This window comes from Pithys albifrons, chromosome 13, assembly GCF_047495875.1.
Source record: "Pithys albifrons albifrons isolate INPA30051 chromosome 13, PitAlb_v1, whole genome shotgun sequence".
Classification (NCBI taxonomy): Eukaryota; Metazoa; Chordata; class Aves; order Passeriformes; family Thamnophilidae; genus Pithys; species Pithys albifrons.
The window spans coordinates 21,852,447-21,869,888 of NC_092470.1; the positions used below are offsets into that span (position 1 = coordinate 21,852,447).

Consider the following 17,442-nt stretch of genomic DNA (forward strand, 5'->3'; position numbering starts at 1 on the left):
CGGCAGTGTGAGCAGCGTGTGCGGGAACCCCACGGGCCCTCAGGCCTGGCCGGGGTTGGGCTTGATCAGGCCGTAGGCCACAGCCTGTGCCAGGCTCTCCTGGGCTGCCTGGGCCACTCGCGGCTTGTCCTTGCCCTTGGCCAGCACCGAGAGGATCTCCAGCATCTCGCTGGCGATGAGCTGCTCGGCCACCTCGCGTGCGGCCGCCATCATGTTCATCACCACCACGGCGCCGCGGTGCTGCAGCTCAGCGCTGGGGCTCAGCAGCAGGGCCTGCAGGATCTCCAGCCAGTGCACTGTCTGCAGGGGAGCAGGGCCAGCGTCAGCATGGCTCCCCGACGGCAGGCAGCCAGCACCCGCTCCTGACAGCCCCAGCTTAGGCTGAGTTTGGGACGGGTTGCCCCCTCTCCTGGGGCTAGCACTGGAACAGAGCTCCCCGCCACCATGGGGAAGAAATATGGGACACGGGGTGCTGTCCTGCCCCACTGCTGGACACTCACCACCTGGGGGATGCGCTTGCAGATGGCAGGATGCAGGGCAGTGAGCATTGCCAGGGTCCCTGAGGCTGCCCGACGCAGCTTCTCATCTTCCTCCCCACTGTACAGGACCATCAGCTTCAGCCGGTCACTGTCCTCAGCCAGGAACAGCTCCTGCACCTGCACAAGAGCAGGAGGAGGAGGTGAGTGGGGGTGTGGGTGTTCAGCAGTCCAGCACAGACCCAGCCCAGCCCTCACCTCCTTGCTCATGGCCATGTTGCACATGCACTCAGTCGCAGCCAGCCGGATCAGCTCGTGCTCCTCAAACATGTACCCCTCGATCATGGGCACAGCCCGCTCCTTCAGGATCTTCTGCCTGCAGGGGGGTCTGTGAGTGCTCCCTGCCCAGAGCAGCCCACTGGGCCCAAGGAAACAGCCAGCCCCCCTCTCCCCCAGTCCCTACCGCAGCCTCTCACTGATGCCAGCCAGGTTGGTCAAGGCCATCAGCCCCTCAAAATTCTCGAGGCCCGTGCGCTGCAGGTGCAGAAGGCTGACCAGGGGTCGCACCACCTCATAGATCTGCGGAGACAGCACACATGGGATCGAGTCAGTGTCCACTGCTGTTCTTGCACGAGCCCCTGCTTGGCAGACCCAACCCCCCAGCCCCAGCACTCACCCGCTCCCCAGGGAATGCCATCTCTGGGTTGGAGGTGATAGTAATCTTTGCCAGGGCCTGTGCTGCCTTGGTCTGCCCCACCTCAGTGCCCTCCAGGGACAGTGGGATCAGAGCCTGTGGGCAGAGACAGCAGCTCATCCTGCAGGCAGCCTCATGTACAAGTGAGCCAGTGCGGCCCCTGCCAGAGTGCAGAGCCCCAGCCCCACCAGAGTGGCACAGGGCACCAGTACAGTGGGGTCCCATCCCCTCACCTTGCCTCCTCCCTGCGCAACCACACCACCTCGGTCCTCTGCCTCCTCCACCAGTGCCAGAAACACTCTAGGGACAAAGTGGGAGCAGCTGGAGCACCCAGGCATCTGCAGGGGGCCCAGGCTGCACCAGAGTCCTGGGCAGCCCCACTGCTGTCCAGGAGCTGTCATTCACCATGAGCATTTAAGTTCTCCAGCAGGATGCTGGCAGCCTGGGAACCCAGCTCCCTTCTGTCCCTCAGTACACCCGTACCTGGAGATGAGCTCCCGACATGAGTTGGTGAGCGCCGGGTTCTCACTCTTCACCACGCAGGCCAGAGCTGACACCACGCCAGCCGTCAGCAGCTTCCGCACCCGCCGCTTCACAAACTCTGGCTTGTCCTGTCCCACAGGCAGGGTCACACTTGGCTCGAGGGCACCAGCTGGCTGGTGAGGTGCCTACGGGCCCCAATGACACCCTGTCCCAGCCATCCCGTCTCCTCCTGAGCACAGCCACGCCCTGCTCACCTTGGGGTGCTGCTCTGGGATGTGCTGCTTGGCATACTTGGCCAGCTCCAGCATCTGTGGGTCTGGCTCCTCATGGTCATAGCTGTTAGTGCAGTTCACCAGTGTGGAAGCAACAGCATAGAGCACACTCCTGTCCTCCGACTGCAGTGATAATGGACACCCGTCACACTCGTGGCAGGGAGGAACAGCCAGGGCTGGAGCCTACCCAGCACGTTCTGCACACCCTACCCCACAGCATGAGCCCCACACCCACTCCAGCATATTTCCCTGGTGCAAGAGCACCCACCCCACAGTGCTTTGCACACACCTTGGCCAGGTGGAACATGGCCTGCATTGCTGCCTTGTCCTCTACAAACTCTTCCTTGACATCTGCATCGAAGGTGAGGTAGGCCAGGCCCTCCACAGCCCAGCGCCGTGTGCCTGTGTCGATTGCCTCATTGCAGAGCCACCTGGGAGAGCAGTCCTTCAGCCTGGCTGCGGGAGCCCAGCTGTGGGGCACTCTGCCCACTCCCTCCACACCCAGCCCTGCTCACTTGCGGCACTGCTTGGCCAGCTTCATGGTGGAGCCCTCAGCAAACTGCTTCATGCTGAAGTCTGTGCCACCAGCAGATCCCAGCTTGCAGAGCCCCTGCAGCCAAGAGCAGAATGTGGGAGCAGGAATGGGCACAAGCACTCCAAGGTGCCTCCCAGACTCCCAGCAGGGAAGGGCAATGCTGTGAGCGGTGGTCCCGCACCCACAGCCCCCCCCGGGGCTCAGCCCTGCCACTGCCTCATCCTGCCGTGCTCACCACGAGCGCGCGGATGCGGATGCTGTCCCTCTCACTGTGCTTGTAGATCTCCTTGAGCAGGCTGACACCGTTGGCCGTGATGAAGGAGGCGCGCTTGGCCTTGTCAGCCGCGTGGATCAGCGCCTCCACCGCCACCAGCTGGTGGGCCTCGCAGACGGAGGCACAGAGGGACAGCACGCTGTCCATGATGCCCTCCAGCTCCAGCACCCTGTTGCCTGCGTCCGAGGGGCCCTGCAGCAGGCATGACACCGTCTGGATGGCCCGCAGCTTCCCTGGCAGTTCGTGCCCCTCAAACCAGCTCCTGTGGGGAAAGACCACCAGAAAGGGTCAAGCTGATCCGCCTCCTGCCCCACTTGGTGAATTCTCCCACAGCATGTGCCTGGTGGGTCTGCAATTGGCTTTAGCACTGAGGTTTGCAGGTCACCAAACCCCCACAGCCCTGGAACTCCTGGCTTACCTCACATAGTCCTCACACAGGTGGTGGAAGTTTTCCCTCTCAGCATCACACTTCAGGTCCTCATACAGTTTGCTCAGCAGGACGGAAGCACTCATCCGGCTATTTTCCGTCACGGATAGGCTGCCCGGGCTGCCACACACAGTGCTGCCCACCTCCAGGATCTTCTTCAGGCCTGGGAGGGGTCAGATACCCCGGTGAGGGGCACGGTGGCAGGTGCAGAGCCATGGCAAAGGGGCACGATGCCCCAGTGGGACGCTGCTGGCCATTCTGCTCACCCTGGTCAATCACCCAGAGGCTCATACTGTTGTTGGTCTCCTTCGGCGACTTCCTGGGCACCACCTTGATAAGCAGGTTGAGGGCATTGTCCCGGCCATGTGCTGAGGCACCTTCCAGCACCAGCAGCTCCAGGAGGTGCTTGATCAGCAGTTTCAGGTCCCTAGAAGAATCTTCCAGAACAGACAGTACCCAGCAGTCAGTGCCCTGGCCATGCCCTCACCCCCATTCTGGTACACCTGGCAGAGATGCTGCCATGACCAAGGGCTTCTGCCTCCTGTTAACCATGGACCAAAACCTGGCTTTGCCACAGGGAGGAGTGACAGAGTGGGCAGCAGGAGAAAGAACATGTGGCAACTCTGCACCTCCCTGGGGCTGTCCTCTCCCACCAGCCAGCCAGGGCTGCCTGCACTCACCCAGCACCACGGAGTCCTCCTTCCCACGGAAGTCTTTCTGCAGCCCCTCCTTCAGGGAATCAAACATCACGTGCAGCAGGTTGCAGGCAGCCAGGGACACCTGCTCATGCTCCACACCCAGCACTGCTGAGAGACGTGGGGCCCCCAGCTCCGCCAGGATGGCCATGGTCTGCAGGCAGAGGCACACCCGTCTGCTGGAGGCCTTGGGGAAGCCTTAGCACTTACCAGCCCTTTATGAGGACGCTTCCCTTTCACAAACTCAGACTTGGCAAGTGATGGCTCAGAGTTCCCGTCTGACACTTCGCAGTGTCCCCAGCATGGCACATGTACCCAGGCCCAGCCCTGGGGTACCGCAGTACCTACCCGTGACCGGTGTCCAGAGCACAGCCCCACCAGCGTGCGCAGGGCCGCCAGCATCAGGTCAGCCTTGGCCGTGTCCAGCAGCTGTGTCAGCAGGCGCACACCGTCACTCTGGAAGATTTTCTCTGCTCCAGCCTCCTCTCGTGCCAGCACGATCAGGTTCTGCGCAGCCTGGAAAAGGAGACTCCTGTCTGGGTCACCGGTCCACCACGCAGCAAACCCCTGGCAGCCGCAGGCACCCGTCCTTCCCTCGTGTCTGAGGGAACGTGTTCTGGGGGGGGAGCCCAGTTTGCCCAGGCAGCACCGCTAAGCCACTGCTGACCTGGGAGCCCTGATGATCCTCCCCTCTTCGCCTCCCAACCACAGTGCTACCCCCTGCTCCCTGAGCTCAGACCTTCTGCTTCTTCTCCACATCCTTTTCTTCAGGATCCAGCAAGATCTGGAACATCTGCTCTACCTTTGAGTCCATGCAGGACATGGTCTTCATCTGAGAGAGAGGCGAAACAGCAGCTCAGCCCTCCTCGACTCCCCCAGCTGCCCACAGCCACAGGGGGCCTGGCAGTGTCCCACTGCCCCCACCGCTGACCTTCTCGTGCAATCTGCTGCCCAGGGCATGCAGGGCCTCCTGGAAGGCCTTGTTCCTGGGCTCCAGGCTCACGCAGCGCTGCAGGTCACTGACGGCCTGGTCCAGGCGGCCCAGCTGCTGCAGGGCCTGGCTCCGGCGGAACAGCGCCTTCACATCCCGGCCATCAGCCTCGATGGCTGAGCATAGGAGGATTTGTCACAGAGCTCCCAGCCTGCCCCAGCGGGCAGCACAAGGCCCATTTCCCCCAGCCCCACTGGTGGTACCTTTGGTCGCATCAGCCTCCGCCTTGGCATAATCCTCCTGCAGAGATTTGTGAAAGGGAAAACATGAGGGCTGCCCGGGCAGACCCCGCACAGCCCAACACCCCCTGCTTTGGGGAGCAGGGTCAGGATGGGAACCCAGTCACTGAAGACAATGACCCAGCCCAGCAGGGCATCCTGTCCTTCCCAGAACACAACCCTCAAGGGGTCCCCGTGGAGCCCTAGGGCCCACAATGCTTTTCAGATGCTTCTGATCTACTCAAGACCCTGAATCTCCTTGTGTTCCCCCCTTGCCTCAAAGGCACTTCCCCAGCAGGAGACCAGAGATGCTGTGCCTGATTAGGGACAGTCCCAGGGCACTTGCACAGATGGGAGAGTCCTGGCCCCAGCAGCCCACCCGGCTGCCCACGTGGGGCAGCGGGGCCACCGGGCAGACACAGGGAAAAAGGTGAGCAGCGACAACATCTGACAGCGCCCTGGCTGGGAACAAGAGCATCCTGCCCAGGACCGACACCGCCCCCGGCACAGGGAGTGCCTGGCCAAGGCAGGCAGGCCAGGGCGAGCGCAGCCGGCCGGGCGGGTGCGGGCAGGGCCGCGGGGCCGCTCCCGAGCAGCTCACCAGTTTGAGGTAGCAGGCCGCCCGGTTGCGGTGCAGGACGGCGCGCTCGGGCCCGGCCGCGCTCAGGCTCAGCGCCTCCGTGTAGGCAGCGAGGGCCGCGCCGGGGTCCCCCGCCTGGAACAGCGCGTTGCCCCGAGCCCGGAGCTGCTCCGCCGAGACCTGGCGACGGGGACCGGCTGAGACACCGCGCTGGGCCCCGCCCAAGAGCCCGGGAAAAGGGACCCCCCGGGACAGGGATCCCCGGGACAGGGATCCCCGGGACAGGGATCACCGGGACAGGGACCCCCGGGACAGGGACCCCCCGGGAAAAGGAACCCCCCGGGAAAAGGAACCCCCCGGGACAGGGACCCCCGGGAAAAGGAACCCAGGGACAGGGACCCGTCGGGACAAGGAACCCCGGGGAAAGGGACCCTCCGGCACAGGGTCTCTCCGGGACAGGGACCCGCCCGCCTCCGTCACACCGGGCTCGGCCCCGAGCAGCCCCGGTCCCGTCCCGGTCCCGTCCCGGTCCCGTCTGTCCCCGCTCACCGGCTCCTCCATCGTGCCGCTCCCGTGACGTCACCGCCGCTCGCCCGTGTCACGGGGGGGCGGGGCCGAGGGGGCGGGGCCGCCCCGCGTGTCCCGCGTGTCCCGCGTGTCCCGCGTGTCCCGTGCCCGCGCCACACCCCGGCCCGACTGCCGCCACCCCGGACACCCCCCGCCCCAGCCTCGGCCCCCCTCAACAGCTCCGGCTGGGCGGTGCCACGCTGGGGACACCGTGGAAAGGCTGAGCACGGGCCGCGTGCTCCCCCGGGGGTCTGCGGGACGGGCAGCGGGCGCAGGGCAGCAGGCGGCCAAGGTGACAACGTCGGGTCCGGTAGAAGTGGCAGAGGTCAATGGCCATGAGCAGGAGGACGAGGAGCCCGTAAAACCCCACGAAGGGCAAGGCCAGTGGATTCCTGGGGGGGTGCACTTCAGGAGGGGGCAACCATTACCCCCCCACAGCAACAGCACAACAGCACTGGGGAGGGACAGTGTGGGCTCCAAGGGACGCCACAGCCCCTGTCCCAACAGCCACAGGAAGCCCCTGGAGCCGTGCCCAGAGCCCTGAGCAACCCTCTCCCCAGCAGCACACCCAGCTCTGCTCACCGGAGGAGTTCGGGGCTGGCCAGGCTGGACAGGTTCACCCCAGTGAGGGCCTCCAGGGCCAGCCGGGAGCAGCAGGACTTGAGGGCGCGCGGGCGGGGCTGGCAGCAGTAGCGGTGGCCAGGGGGGTCAGTCAGCCGCGGGCAGTAGAAGCCGGGCAGGGAGCGGCCGTCAGGGCCAACATAGCCCTCGCAGAGGTGCAGGTTCTGCACTGAGGCTGCGGCGGGTGGCAGGGGCTTGGAGAGGGCCGGGACAAGTCCCCACTGCGGGCGCCGCGGTGCCGGTGGGACAGGTGCCAGCTCCAGCGAGGCAGCCCTTGCAGGGACGCTGCAGAGCAGAGCCTTCCCAGTCCCAGCAGGGATGGGCTGGGCTGGGCCGGGCGCTCACGAGCCCCGGGGGATGCGGCTAAAATGGCACAGAGGCCCCCAGCTCAGCCCTCAGGTTGGGCCCCAGACCACCGGGCAGTGCTGAGCACAGCCCCCCAGCACTGCCTGCCCTGTGCGTGCCCTGACCTCTGGCACTCGCCATGGCCTTGGCAAGGGCAAACATGGGTGAAGAGTGTGATGACAGCAGAGGGAAGGGGAAAGCTCCAGGGGACATTAAGTCAGCAACCATCTCCCCATGCTGACCCCCTCCCTGTTGCCCATGGCACCTCAGGGACAGCACTTACACCCCACAGTTGTGCTGCAGTGGGATCAACCCCAGCACCACCACACCTGGGCCACCATCCCCAGTATGAACCACCACCTCCCAGCACAGACCCCCCAGCCTCTGTTCTGGGCTGTCAGGGAGCAACCCCCAAGGGACAAAACTCCATTAGGGATGGGGAGGATGGGTTCAGGGAACAGGAGGGGTAGGAGTGGGGCTGTACCTGTCCCAAGGATGCTGGGGAACAGAGCTGTGGTGAGGAGCAGCCTGAGCCAGAGCCCATGCAGCATCATCCTGGCCGACCCTGAGCAGAGGCAGCTTGGGCTCCAATGGAGGCAGAAACCACAGCCACTCCTGCTCCCGCCTCCATCACAGCCTGTCAAGAGCTGCTAAGAGCCATTAGAACCTCCTGCACTCACTCAGGCTCAGTCCACAGGGACCAGGGCGGAGGCGGGAGCATCAGTAATGAGCTTCTGGGGCCAGGAGCAGGATGGGCCAGGAGTTCCTTCCCCACTCAGCCACGGGGCACCAGTTGTGGGGTCCAGGGCCCTGGCTGGGCACCTGGGCCTGTCCTGGGATCCCGGAGTTATGGCGAGGGCTGTGGGCCAGGCCAAAGCATGGGGCCAGGTAGGCACAGGTGTCCTGTGCTGCAGTCCCTCAGCACCTGCTCCCTCAGCACCTACCCCCTGGCAGAGCCCTGCACCAGCGCCCTGGCCTCCTGCCAGCTGTGCCATTAACCAGGCTCCAGCAGAGGGGTCCCATGCCAGACATCCCTCGGCGCTGCAAGGGGCTGTGGAATCTGGGGCTGGTCCACATCAGCTCCATGAACTCAGCCCCTTCCAGGGCTATGGAATGCAGGACCACAGTTGAGCCCATAGGATGCAGATGTGCTGGAAGCTGTGCAGTAATCATGGAATCACAGAATCATTTAGGTTGGGAAAGACCTCTAAGTTAGAGTCCAACCTGAAACTATGCCAGAACTGAGGCGGCTCTGCCACCTCAGCCAGCCCTCCCTGCAGCCCTCACTGCTGGCAGTAATTAGCCCCAGGGGCCAGGGAGCATGGCAGTCCCCACGGTTCCCACAGCAACTGAAAGGATGCTCTGGTGACGTGGCATCATCACCCGCACTTAAGCCATTGCAGCCTCAGCAGAGACTGGATAGCCACGCTCACCATGAAACAGGGCTAAAGGCTCTGGATTTGGAAGAGGCCATTCCCACGCTTCCTCCCAGTCACTGCTGCCAGCACAGGGAGCTGCCTCACTCCTGTACCCTTGACTGCTGCCCTTAAGCACAGCTGGGCCAAGCCCATGTGTGCAGGGCCCCACACCTGGCTCAGACCCAGGAGCACTGGCAGGGTGGGGACCTCAGGGAGCAGGGCATGGCACAGCCCTGGCAGCTCATCCAGCACACCCAGACTGACCCTGGCCACAGCTCCAAGCCAGCCTCCCCCTGCTTTGGGGTGCTGCCCCAAATCCCCACAGCGCACTGTTCCCACTTCCCTGCGCAGGAAGCACAAATCACACACAGACCCGGGGCCTTGGAAACAGACTCATGTTTCCTACGAGCTTCAGGTGAGCTCAGTCTCTAGTCCACAGCACCTCCCGAGGCAACTGCCCAACACCACCAATCAGTCCCTGTGCTGTCCCACCAGTCAAGAGGAGCCCAGCATGGACCTCTTCCCCAGCCACCAGGGTTCCCACACTCCCAGGCAGCCTGTGAACATGGCAGGGCAGCGCTGCCCATCTTGGCAGCAGCAGCAGAGCCCAACCCACTGTCCCTGCCAGCCATGCTCAGCCCATCTGGCACCACATCCAGCAGCCTCCATCCAGCTCTGCCACAGCAGTTCATTCCAAAATCTGTCTGAGAACATGGGACTAATAAATTAGAAGACAGCAGCAGCCTCTGCAAGTCCGGCACCTCCTTCCCATGCCCACTGTGGTGCTGCTGGCCCCACTCTCCTGCAGTGCTGGTGCTGCTCCCGTGCTGCCCAGCCACTCCCCTCCTGTCCTGCTCCACACACTACCCCAGGCGGATGCGGAATGTGGCAATTTCCATGGGGTCCAGGTGGATGTTGGTGCTGTTGGAGGCCATGCCCAGCGGGTACATCAGCGTCAGTGAGGTGGGCTGCAGGGACCCCAGCTCCAGCCCCTGGAACAGGACTCCCAGGGCCAGCTGGCGAGAGAGGAGGGAGAAGAGGGGAGGCCCAGGTGAGGATGTGATGCCTGAGGCAGCACTGTGCCTGGGGGAGCCTGACATGTGGCACGCTAGCCATGCTGAGGTCCCAGCCTGGATCTACCTTGCCCTGGCTGGTGGTGCAGTTGAAGCCCAGGTTCTTGGCCTCCAGGCTGCAGTCAAAGCCTTTGCGGTGCAGAATCAGTGCTGCCTCAGGTGAAGGTAGTGAGTCATCCTGGGGAGAGCCAGGATGTGAGGCACAACACTGGGGACAGCGGGGACAAGAGCTCCCCAGAGTCCTGTCACCCCTGGGCTTTGGCTCACCTCTGCCTGCAGCGTCCGCAAGTTGAGGATGTGGAAGTCACAGGGGAGGGTGGTGGCAAGGGGCATGAAGGAGCGCAGGGCTGGCAGGGCCACCTTCTCCAGAGCCACTGGCATGACGAGGGCCTCGGCATTCAGGTGCATGGAGGTGATGTGGCTTAGCAGGGAAGGGAAGCTGATGGGGCGTTTGTCCTGGACCTGCCAAAGAGCACACAGGTAAGTACAGGCCTGGGGAGCTGCAGGGCAAGGCAGAGCCTGGGCAGGGCCCACAGAACCACTGCTCCAACAGCACTCTGAGACCAGGCACCTGCAAGCACAGGGCACCCAGAGCTGCCCCTGCCCAGGCAGGACTCTCTTTCCCAGCACCCAAACAGGACCCCAGCTAGACAATGGTAAGACTATGGACCTGCTATGGGCCTGGCTAGGCTAGTGGCTAGCAGCTAGTGCACAAGACAGGGAGCAACAGTGGGGCCAGGCCGGCCATTACCTCGGGGCTGCCAGTCCTGGAGCCAGGGAAGCCCAAGGCTTTAAACATGGAGACCAGTTTGGAAAGGAAGCCGGAGCTCTGAATAGGTGACACAGCACAAGCATAGAGGGCAGCGAGGGGATGGGACAAGAACATTGTGATTACAAGGGCAACACGGTTTCACAGGGACAGACCCCACTGCACATCTCACCCTCCCTGTGCCCCTTACTCCAGCCCCATCCCTCCCCAGTGCCAGCGCAAATGGACAGGAGGGGAGCAGACACTGCAACCCATTATATGTATCACTTTCAGTGGATGACTCCACCCTGCTCTGTCCCAAGGCAGGGATGGGCATTCCCATCCTGTGGCCTCAGAGCCCAGGCACCTTATTGGCGGTAGTGCGGCGCTCTAGGAGGAGCCGGAACCGGTTACAAGTTCTCTTGTTGTCCTTCAGCCCCTGGCCCAAGCCCCGGTTGTCATCCTGCATGAGGCGTCGGTCCAGGATCACCTCCAGCTGGCCTGTGAAGAGTGGGTCCCCACGCCCTGGGCTTTACCAGGAGACAGCTGTCCCCCATGGTACAGAGCCCTCAGAGACAGCAGGACTAGGGCATTGGCATCCTGTGCCCAGCCTGCAGCACCCTCCTCTGCTGCATCCCCCGGGGAGGGTAGCCCCAGCTCCCAGCAGTTCCCCAAGGCATAGGTCCCCAAAACACAGGCTCCCATCTCACCACTGCTGAGGCTGGAGACTCCCAGGGCCTGGGCTGTGAGCAGTGTCAGGCGGCTCTGCATGTCCTGGATGTAGGCCATGGCAGGCATGGGGTAGAAGTTGGCCTGCAGCGGCAGCTTCTGCTGGTACCTGCGCGGCTGGATCTGTCAAGGGACAGAGGTCAGTGGCCAGAAGTGGCTCCCATGGTGCCCAGTGCTGGGTGCACGGAGTGGTCCTACTGTGGGCAGGTGCCATCTCTCCCCAGGCTGCCACATACCTGGAAACCATTGAGGTCCGTGAAGAAGGTGTTGTCGCTCTCAATGTCAGTGCTGAAGCGCAGCGCCAGCTCCTTGTTGATGTAGTCACGGATGTCCACCAAGCAGGACACATCCAGGGACAGGCCCTCCACCCCTGCAGGTAAGGTGGTGAAGGGCTGGGTCCCACAGGCAGCATCACCCAGCACCCCCAGGACAGTGAACTCCTGGCACAGCCTCAGGATCTCACCTGGCACATTGTACAGCCGCACCACTGTCTGAACGTGCTGGTAGTAGCTGGCAACCTCGGAGAAGAGGGGTCCCTCCACCACCCGCACCACTGGGGGGTTCTTGGGGGCATAGGGCTGGGGGGAAAGAGAGCTGCGCTGAGGCTGCTGCCTGAAGACAGTCCCACAGGCACAGCTGCCAGCTGGCTCGCAGGGTGGTCGCTGTACCTTGGCTTCTCCATCAGGCAGGAAGAGATAGGCCCCGCTTTTGTCCTTGGAGGTCCTGGTGCCATAAATGAGGAACTCGCTGCTCACCCTGTGCACCTGTTCCTCCCCAGCTCGACGTAGGCTCTGTGGGTGTGTGCCATCACAGCCAGGAGTGCACGAGACAGCATGGTGTCTCCTTCTCTCCTTCACTCCCAAGCCCCACACGTACCTGCAGCAGGCCTGAGCGCCCCGAGAAGCAGGCCTGCAGATGCTGGTTCTCCAGGCAGAAGTCATCGGCTGCAGCCGGGAAGACGTGCAGGGCCATGGCCTCAGGCTTGCGCACAGGCAGGTCCCGACCGTGCAGGTACAGGCGCGTGGAGGACCTCAGCACATCGTGGCCGTCCAAGGATCTGTGCAGCTGCAGCACACGCAGCCCCAGCGCGGGCAGGCGGGCCAGGACAGACACCTGCAGGCAGCATGGGCACCTGAGCCAGCCTCCCACACCTGGGGATGGGCTGGGAGTCAGCTGGGCAAAGACCCTGCTTGGCACTCTGGGGTCTCTGCCAAGCAGAGATGTGCACGGGGGCCCAGTGGTTTGACAGCTATGTGAGCTTGTGTTGTGGGGCAGGGGCAGAGCAGGGCTGACATGGTGTCCTAGAAGTGTGCAGGGACAAGAGGCTGGTATACACGGGATGTGCAGGCTAAGGATTGGGCAGGCAGTGGCACCAGGGCACCCTGTACCTGATAGATGTCGGGAACCACTTCAGTGGCAGAGCTCCAGGTCACACTGAGCTGGAAGGGCAGGGGCTGACCCTCCTCAGAGAGCACACGCACATGTGGGGAGTCCACCAGCACTGGCACCACACTCAGGCGCTCCTGCTCCAGAGGGTTGAACACCACCAGGAACCTGCAGGGGATCACCCACGGATGGCATCCCATCCCCTCGGTGTTCCAGATGCCCAATGCCCCACACTACCCACGGGATCAATGCACCGACCCATAGCTTTACAGCAACCTAGGTATTCCCTCACTGCCTCTCCACAGCACCACAAGTCCCCAGAAGCAAGGCAGGAGGCCCTACCGGGGCGACGTGTCCAGTTTGACCACTGTCTTCTCCGGGAGGGAGTCCTGGCTGGGGCGCGTGTCATCCTGGGGAGAGGAGCGATCAGAATTGGGGTATGCCCACTCCCTGCCAGCCAGGCCCAGGAACACGGGCACAGGCTGAGGCCCTTTCCCCCGCCGCGCCTGCATGGAGTTGTGCTCTTGGAGGCACCAAGGTGCAGGGAGACAGGGGCAGGCACTGCTCACCATGCTGAGGAAGGGTGCAGCAGGGTCATGGCGGTACGTGTCCTTGTCCCCCAGCACGAGGTAGTGTGCAGCATTGATGATGACACGCTTCAGGTTGGTGAGGGAGTGGAGCAGCCTGGAGCACAGGCAGAGTGAACAACCCAGGACCAGCCTCCTCATCTGTCCTAGCATCCCCCCAACACCCCCAACTCTCCCCAGGAGAGGTGCCCCTCAAAACCCTCACACCGAGCCACCCTCAACCCCAAGCCCACCAGTCCCTCCCTGACAAGCCCTGAGGGTACCCCAGCCCCTACACACACCGGACTCCGTAGTCCACAGCTACAGCCTCCTTGGCGGTGCCAGCGATGGCATCGTGGTGCTGGAAGAGGCCCAGGTTGCGGCGGGCGTTGCTCAGCAGGGTGTAGTCAGAGAGCGGGTACCTCCCATCGGCACTGGCACGGCGGGCATGGGCGAGTGCCAGGCTGTACAGGATCTCTGCCCCCCTGTACAGTGACAGGGTCACAAAGGGTCCCTGCCCCGGTGCCCCAGTGCTGGCCTGGAGGTGCCGGTGGTGGCACACACATGCCTGGGGCTGGGCAAGGGTTTGGCACTGCCTGGGCCACTCCAGTGCACTGGTGGCTGGTGCAGACACGAGGGCTGCCACAGCTCCCAGATGCTGCCTGGTCATCCCCCACTCACGCCCTTGCAACACACCCCAGTGCCCCACGGCCCAACCCGCTGACCCTCACCGGAGGTGGGCCTCCAGCACCCGGTCCAGGCTCTTGTAGAATGGCCGGGAGGTGTAGTATCCTGTCCAGTAGTGGTCCTCCCGGTCCGCATAGGAGAAGAAATCCCCAGTGAGCACTGGGAACCCAGGCGGCCTCATCCCTGGCACAATGCCCACTGTCTTGTACAGGGCATCAAAGTAGTCAGAGAGTGTCCCAAACTGCGCCTGCAGGACAGCATGTGTGGCCCTGAGCCCGGGCTACCGCAGTGGAGGCTTCCATCACCCCTCCCAGCACTGCCCACCCTCCAGCCATACACTGTGGCAGCCTCATGGTGCCCCAGCCCCATCGGAGATCCTCACACATACCTGGACGTGGAGGTCAGGCCGGGAGTTGAGGAAGTCGAAGATGCGCTGGTAGTTGAGGAACTGGGCGTCCCACTCCTGCGGCTTGTCGTATCGGAAGTCGTCTCCCAGGGGCACCAGCAGCACCTTGCTGCGGTACAGCTTGGACTTCTTACGGTACTGGTCCAGCAGCAGCTGGGCTCTGCGTGGGGACTGAGGCATGAGGCTGGCACTGCACAGGCCAGCGGGCTGGGAGCCGTGTGCCCCTGCCACACTCACCGCTCTGCCACGTTGGCATCGGTGATGGAGCGGGGAGGCACCTTCCAGGGGCAGTTGATCCGGCCTCCAGGCAGGCGCTTGAAGTCGAACTGGCAACAGATCTTGGGGTCCGGCCCACAGGTGTGGGGTACGTCATAGCTGTAGAAGGGCATCAGGTGGCAGAAGATGTCAGTGCTGGCATCTGGATCTGTGGGACCAAGGACAGGTGAGCATTAGCAATGGCTCCCCCTTGCCTATTTCCGAGCAGGGGGTCCCAAGGACAGTTGTCAGACAGAGTTGGGAGCCCAGAGGGCACAGCAGCCTCCTTCAGCATGCTGGGCACAGGGGCAGATGGGGAGTCACTCTGGAGATGTCCTGTGGGGCAGAGCCATTGCCTCTTGGTGCTCAGCTCATCTGCACTGAGCGGAGTGCAGGAAAGTGGCTGGTAGTCATCCCCTGCTGCCACCTGCCCTACAGGGCCTCCTCTGTAGTCCCCTCCTGGCAGCCTCTCACCCCACGTCTGTCTCCACATGAACTCCAGGTTCTGGGTGGCAGCAAAGTGCTTCTTGATGGCATAGTGCACACGCTGGATGAGCATGGCCGTCAGGTTGGAACGCTTCAGCAAGTAGGGCATGGTGGAGCTGTACCCAAAGGGATCCACAGCCCAGCCCGACCGTGGTGTCACACCTGGGGGCACAGTGACCCATCAGCCTGCGCTGAGCCAGCAGCACCTCCCGTGAGGAGAGTCCTGCCAGGGTCAGGGTGCCAGTCAGCATCCGGCCTGCCCGGCACCCACTCTGCTCTCACCAATGTTCTTCTCTAGCCACTGGTGCCCCTCAATCAGCTGGTCAATCATGGCGAAGTAGTGCGAATTGGCCTCATCAGGCATCACCCAGCCACCTGTCACCATCTCCAGCTGCCCGTTGCCCACCAGCCTGTGAGGGACATACCTGATATGTGACCAGAGCCCTGCATGAGCCATATGTCCATGGCAGAGTCCCTCTGCCTTGAGCCACCTGGGGCTCACATGCAGCCCCCACTGCCACCACTGCCATTCCTCACTACCCATGCTGTCTCCGCACAGAGAGACAGCCCTTTGCAGCCCAGTGCCAGCCAAGGCCCCTCCCAGAGTCCATTCCCACAAAGAACAACACCCTCTGCTATGTCTTCAATCTCCAGCCCTCTTGGGGCAGGGGGCTGACAAGGGGGGTCCTGTCCCACCATATAATCCTGCTCTCCAGGTCTCCCACCACTCCGAGGGTGCCCTGTTCCTTGCACACAAGTTTCTCAGCCCAATGAGCATAGGCAGAGGTGCAGGATGAGACCTGCCTCCCCCAGTCTCTCAGCCCCTGCCGCAGAGACCCCAGTGCTGGTAGCACCTGGCACTCAACCCTCACTGCAGTGGCTCTGACATCTGGTGGCACTGTGAAGCTGCTGGCAGCGCCAGGCCACCCCACAGTGAGCAGTGCAGGGCCCATGGCCGCTGCACTGCAGCCAGGGCAGCCTTTCTCTCCATAGGGCTCTTTCCTGCCCTACCTGCGCACTGCAGCCCGCTTTTGGGCACTGATGTTGTCCCACCACTTGGAAAAGAAGGAGATCTCGGACCAGATGAAGCGCCGGCGTGGGTCCTCCTGCATCTTCAGCACCATGCTGTTGAGGATGTGCTGCGTCTGGTCATAGTAGTACTTGTCGAAGGTCTTGATCCAGCCTGGCAGCACAGGTGGGGGTCAATCTGTGGGGGGCCCAGTCCTTCCCTGCCAGCACCATGGGGCAGCAGGAGCTGAACCAGCCCTTCCTCTCCCCTGCTGCTCACCTGGGTCATTGTGGGAGTGGGGCACCACAAACACCTGCAGCGGCTCCGTGTCCCACTCATTGGGCTCATAGGTGATGTCGAAGCCCTGCTTCCAGACACCACCATCCTGGTTGTCAAAGGGCAGCAGGGAGTACATGGCCAGCATCTGTGGGTGGGAGACAGGGCTGAAAGACCCACAAAAAGAGTAGAGCCAAGACTCCATGCATGCCCAGGTGTGGACCCCTTGAGGTAGCAGAGCCACCAGTCCCTCACCTGCAAGTCTGGGCTCTGTCCCTTGCCCCCCAGGGCAAACTGGCAGTCCTGTGGGGACACGGAGAGGAAACTTGGGCGGCTCTCGGGGGGCAGTACCCAGGAGCCATTTAGGGGGTGATGGGGCAATGCCGGCTGCCCCTCCGCGTGTGCTGTCAGCTCCAGCACTGAGTCCTTGATGTGGCTGATGATCTCATGGTTCTCCTCCAGCAGCTGCTCCAGCTGCTCGATGCGGTTCTGTAACACCGAGATCTGGCTCTGGGGGGACAGAGGCCACGGTGAGGGGCAGGAGGTCACCCATAGCTGTGGGAAGCCAGCCTTGGGCCTGACAGAGGCCAGGGCTGGCTGCCCATGAATTTCCCTGGCTGAATGACCCCATTTGTCATCCCAGGGCCCTTCTCACCCACCACAGACCCCCCCCAAACTCACCCTGGGGAAGTTGCCCCCACTCTGGTGTCGTGTGGGGTCATGCTGTACCCGGTCCAGCATCAAGTAGAGGGAAAAGACGGCCACGCAGAAGATGGCAGCTCCACAAACTGTCACCTGCTTCTTCAGCTTCATCACGAAGGGATGCAGGGACTCACCTCCGCCAGGATACGGGGAGTGGGGGCACAGGTCGGACAGCACAGCGCTCACCGCGGCCTTCTGCCTCCTTCTCCAAGAGCCCTCCCCGCGTCCTACTTGGCGTAATCCGATGCCATGTATTTATAGCTGCGGATGGGGCTGAGGAAGGGGCCGGGGCCGGGGCCGGGACAGGCCGCGCGGCCGCGGCGATCCGGCCAGCGCTCGGGCCCAGCGCGCTGCAGCTCCGCGGGGCCGGGCCGGGGAAGGCCGAGCCAGCACCGGCGGTGACACTGCGGGCGCCCCTCTGTCAGCCCGGGCTGCTCTGCGGCCGGCCCGACTGCTCGCATCGCCCGCCGGGCCTGCCGGGATGGGCCAGGCCAGGCCAGGCCCCGCCCGCAGCTCCGCCCGC

General features: G+C 63.3%; 3 protein-coding genes across 6 annotated transcripts; all 3 read right to left on the reverse strand.

The window, feature by feature from the left end:
• Positions 1 to 30: 30 nt before the first annotated feature.
• Positions 31 to 6,283, reverse strand: UNC45A (unc-45 myosin chaperone A). The gene is made up of 20 exons (XM_071568927.1): positions 6,195 to 6,283; positions 5,667 to 5,825; positions 5,051 to 5,087; positions 4,788 to 4,963; positions 4,596 to 4,688; positions 4,205 to 4,372; positions 3,842 to 4,010; positions 3,428 to 3,598; positions 3,153 to 3,324; positions 2,696 to 2,996; positions 2,441 to 2,535; positions 2,215 to 2,356; positions 1,908 to 2,048; positions 1,654 to 1,781; positions 1,404 to 1,470; positions 1,153 to 1,266; positions 940 to 1,055; positions 735 to 852; positions 501 to 656; positions 31 to 300 (listed from the first exon to the last, which is right to left on the reverse strand). Exons 1-20 carry the CDS (start codon positions 6,204 to 6,206, stop codon positions 40 to 42), a joined length of 2,796 nt encoding a protein of 931 aa, XP_071425028.1. The 5' UTR covers positions 6,207 to 6,283; the 3' UTR covers positions 31 to 39.
• Positions 6,284 to 6,384: 101 nt separating this feature from the next.
• LOC139677801 (protein shisa-like-1) lies at positions 6,385 to 7,319 on the reverse strand. Its single transcript, XM_071568082.1, has 3 exons — positions 7,304 to 7,319; positions 6,795 to 7,008; positions 6,385 to 6,604 (listed from the first exon to the last, which is right to left on the reverse strand). The coding sequence occupies exons 1-3, from the start codon at positions 7,317 to 7,319 to the stop codon at positions 6,385 to 6,387; spliced, it is 450 nt and encodes a 149-aa protein (XP_071424183.1).
• A 1,922-nt stretch (positions 7,320 to 9,241) lies between these two features.
• Positions 9,242 to 17,437, reverse strand: MAN2A2 (mannosidase alpha class 2A member 2). Of its 4 annotated transcripts, none has more exons than XM_071568573.1 (23): positions 16,899 to 17,437; positions 16,473 to 16,772; positions 16,221 to 16,365; positions 15,944 to 16,115; positions 15,215 to 15,342; positions 14,921 to 15,094; positions 14,429 to 14,615; positions 14,174 to 14,351; positions 13,830 to 14,032; positions 13,401 to 13,583; positions 13,102 to 13,216; positions 12,875 to 12,942; positions 12,535 to 12,700; positions 12,023 to 12,259; positions 11,815 to 11,937; positions 11,610 to 11,724; positions 11,383 to 11,516; positions 11,128 to 11,269; positions 10,785 to 10,918; positions 10,421 to 10,498; positions 9,937 to 10,131; positions 9,737 to 9,847; positions 9,242 to 9,612 (listed from the first exon to the last, which is right to left on the reverse strand). In XM_071568573.1, the coding sequence occupies exons 1-23, from the start codon at positions 17,028 to 17,030 to the stop codon at positions 9,460 to 9,462; spliced, it is 3,573 nt and encodes a 1,190-aa protein (XP_071424674.1). In that variant the 5' UTR covers positions 17,031 to 17,437; the 3' UTR covers positions 9,242 to 9,459. The 4 variants fall into 4 exon arrangements, with proteins under 4 accessions (XP_071424674.1, XP_071424675.1, XP_071424678.1 ...); XM_071568574.1 differs by having other exon boundaries at positions 16,473 to 16,727; positions 16,899 to 17,436; XM_071568577.1 differs by lacking the exon at positions 10,421 to 10,498 and having other exon boundaries at positions 16,473 to 16,727; positions 16,899 to 17,436.
• Between the last annotated feature and the right edge of the window lie 5 nt (positions 17,438 to 17,442).